At 51.3% G+C, this 12819-nt stretch overlaps 1 protein-coding gene across 6 annotated transcripts in view; it reads right to left on the reverse strand.

Annotated features, from left to right (window-relative positions):
• Nucleotides 1-12819, reverse strand: part of Sipa1l3 (signal induced proliferation associated 1 like 3) — a 209987-nt gene that overhangs the window by 29261 nt on the left and 167907 nt on the right. For all 6 annotated transcript variants that reach the window (XM_031386009.1, XM_031386003.1, XM_031386005.1 and 3 more), the window contains 3 exons: nucleotides 10336-10463; nucleotides 6859-6977; nucleotides 4474-4901 (listed from right to left, as the gene is read on the reverse strand). In XM_031386009.1, coding sequence (XP_031241869.1) covers nucleotides 4474-4901; nucleotides 6859-6977; nucleotides 10336-10463 — 675 coding nt within the window. The remainder of the gene's footprint in view (nucleotides 1-4473; nucleotides 4902-6858; nucleotides 6978-10335; nucleotides 10464-12819) is intronic.

Genomic DNA, 12819 nt, shown 5'->3' on the forward strand with positions numbered 1-12819 from the left:
CTGTTTCTGAGTGAGTTAGCCTCATCCTTCCTGAGAATCCACTTCCTGTCTTACCCCAAACACCATTTTTCAAAGCCCAGATCTGGGGCCAGGGAGCCGGTTCAGCAGATAAAGGCTCATGCCATGCAGGTCTGGTGATCTGTGAGTTTGATTCCTGTAACCCATGTAAAGGTGTAAGGAAAGAACTGACTGCGCCACGCCACCCTCTGACATCTTTACGTGTGGTACACCATGTACACTGATACACAATTAGAAGCAGCACACATCCGCCTGTCTCCTCCTGTTGAGACCTCTCCTGGCTGTCTTTGGCCCTTAGGATCAAACTCACACAGTAATGGAGTGCCTGGATGACCTCCCTGGGCCCCTGGGCCTATGCTTCCCTGGTCCCAGCCCTTTGTACCTATAGCTTCTCCTTCTGAGAAACCTCTCTCTATAACCCCAACTTTCTCTTCTGCTCTTCAAATTTGAGGCAAGTCTCACTCTGTAGCCTAGGCTGGCCCAAAAGTGATGATCCTTCTGCATTAGCCTCTGGGAGTGCTGGGATTGGCAGTACCTGGTCCATCAAGCCTGGGTTGTTTTGTTTGTTTGTTTTTAGGTCAACATCCACAGCCAGGGCTGTGGGGCTTAGCCTGTGCAAGGCCCCGGCTTTGATTCCCAGCAACAACCCCTTGCACCACGCTCACACACACACACACACAAAATACAACATGTGTACCCACATAATGACCCTGCAGTCTGAAGACATCAGCCAGCCTCCTCTGAGGATGCCTGCTAATGCAGCTCATCCATGACTTTGCTACCATTTGCCTGTTGTCTTCCTGGGGCCAGCCAACACTGGGCCTGGCGCACATATACTTGCTTATGAATAAATGGCAAGTGCTGGGCAGGTGGTGACAAGGCACAGGACAGGCCTGCCAGATAAGAGCCTCACCGGCGTCTGGGTGCTGGGTTCAAGTACCACGCTGTCTGTTATTCTCAAGGACCAGACCCACAATAGTAGATGCGGAAGGCTTTGCTACCAGGGGCAGTGTAGTCAGCAGATGGCAGAGGTGCTTGGGGTCTCCTGGATGAGGTCTGGGGGCATAGGTATGTAGCCATGGAAACGTGAAGAACAGATAGGAGGGGAGAGCACACTGAGACGACACCGACGACTTGCTGCACTGTCTGGAACACCACCTTCCCTCTCGAACGTGTGTGGTGTGTGTGTGTGTGTGTGTGTGTGTGTGTGTGAGAGAGAGAGAGAGAGAGAGAGAGAGAGAGACATATGCCCTTGCCATAGATCCTCCTGTCTCAGCCTTCTCTGTGCTGGGATGATGGGTATGCACCACTACAACTGGCTGAATATGGTTCTTAAAATTATCTCATTTCTAAAACTGTGTGGTGGCAACTACATGTACTTCTAGCACCTCAGAAGCAGAGGCAGGAGGAATGCTACAGGTTTGAGCCCAGCCTGATCTACATAGTTGAGTTATAGGTCAGCTAGGGCTACAGAGTAAGGTCCAGTCTCAAAAACAGATCCTTCTCCTCCTCCACCACCCCACCACACACACACACAAGAGGAGAAAGCAAGAAGTGCTTTCACCTCATTGTCATAGGGTCCAGGGCAGTGTCTGTGAGATCAGGGGTGGGTTGGAAGCACTGCTGCCTCCTAAGGAAATGTGTATCCATTTAAGAGACAACTGCTCCCTCCTCTCAGCACCCAGATCACCTCAGGCACCCCATTTTGGGAAATGCTGTTCCACACTAAAACCCGTTGCCTAGGAGAAAACTTCAGGAAGCAGCTTTAATGAGTAGATAAGAATGACTTGCAATTAGCATCAATTGTCTATATGCAAATTAAAGCTAGCAACCACCAGGGCCACTTGTATAGTGGGGCTCCTCCCCCCTCCACTTCTGGGTTTGGCAAATACTTCTCTCAGTTATGGGGTAATTTGTTCCCACCCCCCTGCCTCACCCACCATCCGCGCCTGGCATCACTACTGCCTTTATATCATGGATTTCATGATATAAACCCTACAAGAATTTTCTTTTCAGTGCTGGGGTTGAACTCAGGACAGCTTGAAGGTGAGGCCCCCAGCTACACCGGTTAACTTGTTGCTGCTGTGTTTGTTCTGATACGGGTTCTCACTGAATTCACCAGGCTGGCTTTGAACTTGTGATCATCCTGCCTCAGTCCCTCAACTAGCTGAGATGACAAGCCTGTGCTACCAGGTCCAGCTCCCACCAATGTCCCAAGAACAGGGCCCACAACAGGCTGGAAATGCCCTGTGCTCTCTTGCCTCCACATCCTGGCACTGCTCAGTGGGCACAGTTCTCCTTTGTTCTGAGTAATGACTGGACTGTCTGTCACCTGTGGGGGTGGGCCATGGTTACCTGGGGCAGCACAGATCTCTAAGAAATGTATGTGAATGAATGAATGAATGAATGAATGAGTGAAGCAAGCAGTCAGTGAGGTCAGAAGTTCAGAACTACTGGTCTAGGAAGGTAGCCTAAGATAGCACCCTCACGCGGCCTGCTTCTTCATCTCCATGGCAACCCTCCTGGGCTGCCAGCGTCAAGAGCTACTCAGATGAGGGAAGCTGAGGACTCAGGCACTTCCAACATGCTGGCTTTCTTTTCTTTCTCTCCCAGCTCTCCTATTTCTTTTTGTGGTTCTGGGATTTGAACTCAGGGCCTCACAAACACTAGGCAAACATTGTGTTACTGTGCTACGTCCCCAGCCCAACCATGATGGTTTTCAAATCTGTTAGAGACCCTTGGGGGAAATCATGAAATCCTTCTAGCAAGGAGGAAGCTACCTTCTCCTTAGCTTATGACTGGAGCAGATCAAGGCGTATAGCTAATGAGAGTCACTGCCTGGAGCCCAGCTATTTCTATGCAGAAACACAGCTCTCTCCCACGTGAGCTTCTCAGAGTGTGGTCCTGAGACTGCACCCATCAGCAGCTTAGATGATGGCTCTAAGCTGTTAAGATCACTGAATGCTCTTTCAGAGGACCCAGGCTCAATTCCAAGAACCCACAGTGTGGCTCACAATCATCTGTACCTCTAGTTCCAAGGGATCTGATGCCCTCTTCTGGTGTCCTTAGATGCTGGGCACATGTGTGATGCACAGACATACATAACACATTAAAAAAAGGGAAACAAAAAGAAAAGGAAAAGAAAGAGAAGCCAGACATGGTGGCACACCCCTTTAATCCTGGCATTCCTAAGGTAGAGGCAGGTGGATCACTGTGAGTTCAAAGACTACTTGGGGAGTTCCAGGCCAGTTAGAACTACATAGTGAGACCCTGTCTCAAAATAAATAAATGAATACATTTAAAAAAAAGAAAAGAAAAGAAAAGAAAAGAAGCCAGGTGGTGGTGGCGCATGCCTTTAATCCCAGTACTTGAGAGGCAGAGGCAGGCGGATTTCTGAGTTCGAGGCCAGCCTGGGCTACAGAGTGAGTTCCAGGACAGCTAGGGCTACAACAGAGAAACCCTGTCTCGAAAAACAAACCAAAAAGAAAAGAAAAGTAACAAAGGCCTGGGGTTATACAGCGAGTTATGGAGTCCATAGGCTCACGGGCAAAGATGTCAGGAAGCTTTTATCCCAGGAAGGCCCTGAGTTTTTCTGGAGGTCCTGGGTGCAGGCCAATTGGGCAGGGAGGCTGTGGCCTCTAGAGGCCTCTAGGGGCACCTGGATGGTCCCTCTAACCGAACATTCTGCCTTCCTTTCTTGGGCAGACTGACCATGCTTTCCTAGGAGCACTAAGTGTGTGGGTTCAGACTCAGGGCTGAGGTACCTCTCTCCCCCACCTGCCTTCATATTTGGGCTTCTCAGAGCTTGGTCCATCCACATCTAAGACCTTTAAAAGAAAAAATGCATATTCTTGCACCCCACCCAACCTACTGAGGCACAACTCAGGGTTGGGTTTGGGGACTATGGCTTTGGAGACCCACTTGCAGCTGGAATAGTCACATGACACCACCAGCTGTGGGCAGCTCTGGGGACGCATTTGCTTTCTCCACACAGAGCGGTATGGCAGAGATGCTGTACCTCCCCTTTGTTCTCTGACCCCATCTTGAGATCAGAGAGGTACCAGCATGGCAAGACCAGCAGTCCACGAAGGCAGAGACCAGTCCTTGGGACCCACCGAGCCGTGCTCGAGGCAGCCCAGTCTATCCCTCTGGACATTGTGTCGGAAAACTTTTAAACCCTTGCTTTTTTCAACCTGCATAAATACACTTGTGATATATAAGATCTGAAACTCATTAACAGAGTTAAAACCACTAGGCATAGAGAGCAGAGAGAGGAGAAGACAGAGGGCCAGAGAGAACCCAAGACAGATGACAGAGTTTGGGGCTGCTCTCCCTGTCTGGACCTTTGGAGGCTGACGGGTATGCGGCATGTGCTCTCTAACCCAACTCTGCAAGCACAGTAATCAGCAAGTGTGTATGGGGGAAGGATCTCACATTAGGGGTGTGGGTTCTCACCTGGGTTGCCTTGGTGGGTCTCGGCTGCCCCCCACCAGGCCTGGAGGAGTGCAGGAGCCTGAGGAGTACAGCTTCGGCCGGTAGCCCTTGTTCTGGCCGGACACCACAGGTGCAGGGGACACTTCCCGCCGTCTGTCCGCAGGGTGGGGTCTCCCGGCTGACTCTCGGCCCCCGCCACAGAGACCTATATTTCCGGGGGGCTTGTGGGGCTTGGTGGGCCTCGGTGCTTTGGCTAGGGACATGCAACTGGGGCTGGAGGTGTAGAGCGTGGTATCGATGCCACTGTCGCTCGAACCTCCCTTGGAGAAGGGGTCCTGCTCTGGCTCCAGCGGGTCTAGGGGGTCGAACCATCGGTCATCACTATGGCTGCTGGAGGCGTTGCTGGAGAGGGTGTTGCTGCTGGAATGGCTGGAGTACTGAGGTTCACCCTGGAAGGCAAGGCCGGTGTGTTAGCCTGACTCCAGGGATGGGGGCCTCTGCCCACACTGCACCCCGGAGCCAGACGCACCCACATTCTGGCTCCTCCCTCCCTTCCTGGCACAGTAACTCTACAGGACAGGGTTTACTTTCTCCCAGCCTCAGTTTTGTAAAATGGGTGTGTGATTAGAAGTCCTGACTCATTTGGTGCTTGGACTGACGTATTTCAAGCGGAATGCTTCTCAATCCGAGGTCTGGGGCTCCCTTCTAACCCCAGCTCCCTCCTTCCTTCCTCACATCTTCTCAGCACCAGCTCTGAAAACCTGCTGCCTGTTTCTTCCAGATACAAGCAGAACTGTTGTGTTGGCATCCTCCTTTGTTCTCCCTGGGTCCTATCTGCCGCTGCCCCCTACCCCCACCCCACCCCACCCCCTGCCATGGGGCCGCTGCTGCCTACTCTTCTCCATCTCCCTATCCAGATTTGTTCCCAATGTGTGGTCAGAGGACAGTTGTGAGCGTGTTTGGAATCACCGTCCCTCCTCGCCTGCTTGAAACTCTCCTGTGGCAATTTTGGGGCACAGGTTGGAGTCCTTTCCACAGCTCATAGGCCTCAGTGGTCTGACTCATGCTCTGGTGTCTAATGTCGCCTCCCTGTCTCCCTAGATCACTGCTCCAGACACACGAGTCTCCTGTGTTCTCTGGATGTGGCAGGAACAAGCCTCCGGGCCTTCGCACTTGTTCCCTGTCTGTGACATTTTCCTCTCAGCTCTTTTTACAGTTCTGTCCTGACTTCATTCAAAGTCACCTTCTGCACTGGCTAGAATCATTAGTGAGGAGGGAACCTCAATTCAGAAAATGCTTCTGTAAGACCAGGCTGGAGGCAAGCCTGTAGGACATTTTCTTAATTAGTGATTGAGGGGAGGGCCCTGCCCCATAGATGGCACCATCCAGGGGCTGGTAGTCCTGAGTTCTCTAAGAAAGCAGGCTGAACAAGCCATGAGGAGCAAGCCAGTAAGCAGCACCCCTCCATGGCCTCTGCATCAGCTCCTGCCTCCAGGTTCAGGTCCTGTTTAAGTCCTGTCCTGACTTCCTGTGGAAGTATAAGCTGAATTGACCCTTTCCTCCCTGAGCTGCTTTGGTCCTGGTTTTGTTTCAGCACAGCAGTAGTGATGTTGGCTAAGACACCTCCTTCCCGGGCTCTGGGGAGTATTACCTAAGGCCGCACTAGGCTTTCTTAACAAGTTTTTATGCTTCTGTCCACTCAGGGCTTGCTACCCTCATTGGGATGTCAGCTCCTGAGGACAGTGGCTCCTCTGTCCTCTTCCTCTGTATGGTCCCAATGTTCAGCCTAAGGTTGCCAAGACCAAACTAGGCATACAGGACTCTACTTCCCAGCCTTCTCTGCAGGGATGGAGCCCTAACCATGGTAGTATATGTGGAAGTGGCTCATGCTATATCTCTGGCCTGGGCTGAAACATCTCCCCCTTGAACTCCTCTCCCTTCTACCCTACCACTGGCTGCAATAATGCAGGTCCTAACGAGGGACCCAGGGGAGGGCTTGGAGGCCTTGAGGGACAGCAAATGATAGCAGGGAGCCTGAGTCCCCGTGCCACACTGCATACTTCTGGGGAAGAGACTGACCTTCTGTGGCTGAAGGTCTCTGAAATGCAGGGGTTGCAGGCACGGTACTTGCTTACCCGGACCTCCGTGTTGCAAAGAGGAAGGAGAGGAACTGTCAAAGGTTATTTGGCTGAGGGCTGGAGCCAGGATGTTTTTTAGCCCCTGTAAAGGGGATCATGGCTATGGCTGAGGATGAGCCCCGCTCCAGAGACCACACTCCAGAGGCCGCCTGGCCATCTACAGTCATGTGCTCAGGAAAGCTGCCAGACAGCAACCAGCCTCACTCCCTGGATGAGGCAGGGCAGGGCAGGGCAGGGTGGGGTGGGGTGGGGTGGGGCAGCGACTCACTTTGGAATGCCTATTGGGGGAATCTTTGCCAGCTGCGTCCTGCCGGGAGGGATGCTTGCTGCCAATGCTTCCAGTCATGGCGGAGAGCCTGGCCTGGGCCGGCACGTGCCACAGAGGCTCTGCAGGAAAAGAGGAGACACACTGGTGGTTAGGGGTGATGCACTGGTACTCTGCTCTAACTTCGGCCGCATGGTCCCGCTCTGGCAAATCTGTCTGCTCTTCAGGCTCTATCAATGCATGTCGACACCAGCACTCAGTAGCAGGGGCATTTGATGAGCATGTACTATGTGCCAGAAGGCATTCTTTGAACTTTATGTGGTTAACTAGGGGAAGCAGATGCCTTTCCATCATTGTCCTCAGAGGAGGCGGAGCGTTTGCCACGTCCTGGCCAGCTGCAGCCATGTATGCCCCCTTCCTGCTAGAAGAGACTTGAATCTTACTGATGTGCGGGTATGGGTGCTTGAGTGCCATGGCGTAGGTGTAGAAGTCAAGGGCAGCTTTTGGGAGTTGGTTCTCTCCTTCCACTATACTGATGTGGATGTCTCTTTTTTTTTCTTCTCTGTCCCTGGGACAGGGTTTCTCTATGCAGCCTCAGCTGTCCTAGAACTCACTTTGTAGACCAGGCTGGCCTTGAACTTAAGAGATCTGCCTGCCTCTACCTCACGAGTATTGGGATTAAGGCTGTCACCACCTCCCCCAGCAGATGTGGGTGCCTCTTGTTCTTTCTGGCACTTCACTCCAAGCTAGCTGGTCTGAGGTTACAGGCAATTCTCCTGTCTCTGTCTTCCATCTTGATGTAGGAATGTTGGAATTGTAAATGCATAGCACCACATCTGGAGTACAACCACATCTGAATTACAGATGTGCACCATCACATCTGGCCTTTTGCATGGGATCTAGGGATTTAATACAGGTAATCATGTTTATGGGGCAACTGCTCTTATTCAGAGTCAACTCCCTAGCCTTGTCTTTATTTATTAAAATTTTTATTGTATTACTTGTGTGTGTGTGTGTGTGTGTGTATGTCCATGTCCCTGGGGACTGAATTAAGGCAAGTGCCATCTTGCCAGCCCCTTATGTTTATTTTTGAGACAATGTCTCACTATAGAACCCAGGCTGGCCTGGGACTCATTTTGACTCTCCTATTTCAGTCTTTCCAATGTTGGATCTCTAGACACGCATCAACATGCCTGGCTGCATGCACCAGTTTGCTGGACAGGACCAGCACTACTGAAGTCGATATCAGAACCACCTTGGGTAGAAGGGTGTCAGCAATACTCAAGAGAGGTCAAGTACTTGGCTCAAGGTCACACAGAGAGAAACTGCTAAGTAGGAAGTGAAGGTCAGAGTCTCTGCCACCTAGTCCCCCACCATGCTGGGGCCTGCCGGCAACAACCAACAGTGACTACAAGTGCCTGGACAATGTTCTAAGGACAGGCAGTCCTGGCCTGGCCTGGTAGGTGTGACTCAGACCTCCAACCTTCCTTGAAGAGAGATGCTTAGGGTTCTGCCAAGGATTTGGATCACCTGCATCTGAGCCGGAACTTACTGCCAGGCCCATGGGAGCATGAGCTTAAACAGAAGTTGAAGCCCTTGAAGGCAGCTCGGGTACCTCAGGACCCTTGTTCCCACTAAGGAAGATGGGCCTGGGTCTAGGAGACACTTTACTAACCTGAGTGCTCGTGGTACCAGAAACAAGTGGCTGTATCCACACCCTGTGGATGATGGGGTGACCCAACAGGTTCAAATCCCAATGATGTCACTCACCAGCAGCAACCTCAGGCAAGTGACAACCCTTCCATGCCTTGCCTGTACCAGGCAGTCCCAGCTGCTGCTGTGACTCAGCAGAAGGGAACGTGGGGGCACCTAGCACAACGCCAGACTTACGGCGATTGGACAAAACTGGGCTGCTGCTGTCCTGACTCTCTGCAGGGAGGCCGCCAAGGCCCTATGTGTGCCGCTGCTTTGGGTCCTGCTAGCCCTGTGTTCTTCAAGAACTTTCTCTTTTCTGGGTCTTCCACGTATTCTAAACTTCTTGATGTTTTCTCAGCACAGATCTTCCCCGAGAACATGTGTATGCACGTGTATGTATGTCAGGGAAGGGGTTAGTCACCTTAAGCTAAGGTCCCAGGGAAGGAAGAGGAAGCTGGGACTCTAGGGGACATAAGGGAGAACAGGGGGGTCTGATGGCCCCCCCGGGGGGTCTCTGCTGAATGCTGGAAAAGTCTCCCTCCCCATTTTGCTCTTTGCTGTGTTTAAAGAGCCAGGAATATTCCTCTCCTTTTCTGAATGGAGTGGGAAAATAAAAAGACACAAACCTATCCTGGAAACAGAGTACAGATCCATGAGCAGCCCCTCCCCCTCCCCAGGAGGTACAAATGGGGTCACAAGCCCTCAAGGCAGTCGAGAGATGAACAGCAGCAAGGAACAAGCTAATGCCCTTGCCTGGGCTCAACCACTGTCTGGTTCAGGACACCCACGCACGATACTGAGTCCTCCCTTCTGCTAATCCTGGGCATATGGCTTAGGACACCCTTCCTGGGTGCCTAGGAGCCCTCAACACCTCCCAGAAGCCTCTCTGCCTCTTCTTTCTAACACTTCAATAGCCATCTGCCTTCGGAACCCACCTGACTGCTGCTCATCAGAAGTCCTTAGGCTTCAAACAGGTTACAAAGTTGTTACAAGAGATTGTGTTTTAAGTATTCATTCAAGTGCTACAGGTACAGAATTCATAATTGTGTGTGTGTGTGTGTGTGTGTGTGTGTACAATGTTCAATCCCATCAGTCAGAAAAATGGAAATTAAACTGGATGGTGTGGTCATACATGCCTATAATCCCAGCACTTATGAGTACTTATGGACAAGGAATATTAGAAATACTAGGCCATCCTCAGCTACATAGTGTGAGGCCAGCCTGGGCTATATAACATAACATACATCTTTCTAAATAAATGAATACGTAAGTTCAATAGAATTGAATTAAAAGAAAGATACAAAGAAAATGACACTGTGACAGAACTATATGTCCACCCCAGGGGCCCAAATAGAAAGGCTGTTAAGGACATACGGCCATAGAAGGCTTCTATGTCACTGGCGGGTGTGGGAATGGTTCAGCACTTTGGTGCAGTTTCTTATAAAGTCAAATACACAATCCAGCTGTTCTACACCTGGGAACACATGCTCACAGAGAGACAGAGGAAAAAGCTTCAAAGCAGCCTCAAACCGGTCCCCTCAGAGTGGGGTGTACTCAGACAATGGAATATTAAATACAGAAATCCCACACTACATCTAGTCGTGTGGCTGCCTGGCATGAGCACGACATTAAGTCACAGAATTCAGAAGCATGTGAGCAAAGTAGACATGGCATGATTTTACAGTCTACACAGTCCAAATGCAGCCGAGAAGGGAGGTCACCTGAGCCTTCTCAGGGAGAAGCCCTTGGGATGTGGCAGGGGGATTGGGGCCCGGACCTGCTTACCTGGTTTTGGGCGCTCCATGGTGCTCTCCTGGCTGGTCAGGCCACCTGAGGAGGAGTCACCGCTGGACATCCCATCGTGCATAAAGTGAGGGTCAAATGACAGCAGAGGGTGTGGGGCAGCTGCGTACCTGCAGGGTAGAGAGGGAACAAGGGTGAAGCCCTGGAGGGACAGCACCACGTGAGCCCATGACCTGCTTGCCAGTGGTTTTTAACATCCAAGAGGTTCTGCTGTGGATGGGAGCAGGGAGCTGCTGGCAAGGCTGTCTGCTATTAACTGACACTCAGCAGAGGAGGCTCCTTGGCTGCCAGTCCGGGATGTCTGCCAGGGAGGTGGTGGCGACTGGGAGTGCAGGGCAGAGTAGGCTTCTCAAGAAGGGAGGGTGCACAGCCACTTGGGCGACTGCCCTGCTTGTTCAGGGTTCTGCCTCTTGGCTGTAGAAGGGGGTTACCTAGCCTTCCTGGGTGCTTCGGCCACAGCCTCACTGCAGGTTCCCTTCTCTCTGAGGCAGCTAGGCAAATCAGGCAGCGTTTGGTGGGTACAGCAGACCCAGGCTGGAGAATATGGGTTTCATACCTCACTGTTGTCTCTTGCCTGGCCAGGCATAATTAGTTCCCGAGGCCAGGGCCTCAGTTTCCCCAGCTGTTAGGAGGTGACACAGGGAGTTGACATGTTTGGTCTACAGGCAGGGACCATGCTCCTCTGCAGTTGGAGGAAAATGCCATGGCAGACCTATGGCTTGTGGCTTGAGAACAAGGCAGATTTGGGCTCAAACCCCAGCCTTCAGTTGGGCAAGAGCTTTGACTGAATTATAGTTGTTTTATTTTTGTTGTTGTTGTTGTTTTTAGGTTAATAATTCATTCTTTTAAAAATATCTTTATCACATTTATGTATGTGTGTGCACACGTGCCTGTACCACATATGTAGAGGTCGGAGGACACCTGCAGGAATCTGTTCTCTCCTTCTAACATGGGTTCTAGGGATGTGAAGCATTGGCAGCAGGTGCCTTACCCACTTAGAGATCTTGCTGCCTCTGCCTTTTTGCTTCTGTACTGCTTTGAGACAGCATCTCATGTATCCCACACTGGCTGGGAACTGGTTATGTAGCAAAAGATTACCTCGGACACCTGCTCCTCCTGCCTCCCACCTCCCCTGATGCTAAGATAACCAGTGAGTACCATGGTACACACTGGGCTGAGTTGTAGCCTTTGTGTCTGAGAATCACGGACAAGGCTGGGGAGTGGAGAAACAGCAGAGATGCCCCCAAGACAGCATCGCATACCACAGGCAAGGGCCAGACTTTAAGGGAGGTGGTGGCGGAGGGCCGGGAGTTCTCTCACTGTGGGGGCTCCTACACACATCTCTTGTTTGGGCTTGAATCTGGAGACCCCCCACCTCCAGAGTCCATGTTTTAGAAGCTTGATCCTCAGCTGATGTTTCCATTCCGGAAGGTTATAGGAGCTTAGGGAGGTGAGGTCTAGCCTGAAAAAGCAGTTGCTCCTGGGCTCACACTGTCCTTGGTTTCCTAGCCTGCTGGGGTAGGAACAGTTATCTTCCTCCACACACTCCCACCGGCACGCAAGGCCAAGCAGCTATGGCTCAACTGCCCTTGAAACCAGACATCAATTCTCCTAAGTTGTCTCTGCCAGACACTTGGGTTACAGTGACACAGAAGCAAGTCCCCCTCTGTCAGAACACAGTCCAAAAATGGAGTCGTGTGAGGGGAATCCTGAACTACTGTGAGAAAGCTCCAAGAAACCAAGACGAATCTTATGACCTCGGTGTTTTTAAACCATGGAATTGTTCTTCGATTGTGCTCTCCTGCCTTCCTAGGTGTGACACACAGGGTGAGTTCACTTCAGACTGATCATTACAACTGCCTATTGTTATTTGCAGAGATGCCATATGGCATCTCTCGTCCTTGTGACGGCACAACTTACCATGCAATTCTTAACCCTCATAGTCTAAGGTGTTTGGTGCTCTAAATAAAGCTGACGATGGCCAGAGACTTCAGTGCACCTCATTCACCAGCCCCGTTCTCCTAGGTCCCACTGCCTCTAGAGTGGCGAACACCCCAGACCTCCCCATGTCCATCTATCTCTGGTCAAGACCAGAGAATGGCCTTTCCTGTCTATCTAGGGTTGGGCCAGGGAGAGGTATATGGCACAATTATGCCTAAATGCTGGCTTTTAAGATTATAAAATATTTTTGAGTTTCCACTCCCACCACATCATGGGCCAGGTTTCCTGGCCCCTGTAATTGGCTTGATGGGGTGGGGGTGGGGGTGGGGGGCAGGGTTTCATATAATCCAGGTTAGCCTTGAAATTACTACATAGCTGAGGATTAACTTGAACTCCAGATCCTATAGTCTCTAGCCCGTGGTAGCCCATTTTTGGAATCTGGGCTTCATCAAGCTAGGCAAGTGTTCTATCAGCTGAGCTACATCTCCAACCCTCTTGTTTTTTGTTTTTTGTTTTTTTTTTTTT

Source organism: Mastomys coucha, unplaced genomic scaffold (genome assembly GCF_008632895.1).
Source record: "Mastomys coucha isolate ucsf_1 unplaced genomic scaffold, UCSF_Mcou_1 pScaffold21, whole genome shotgun sequence".
NCBI classification, from domain to species: Eukaryota; Metazoa; Chordata; class Mammalia; order Rodentia; family Muridae; genus Mastomys; species Mastomys coucha.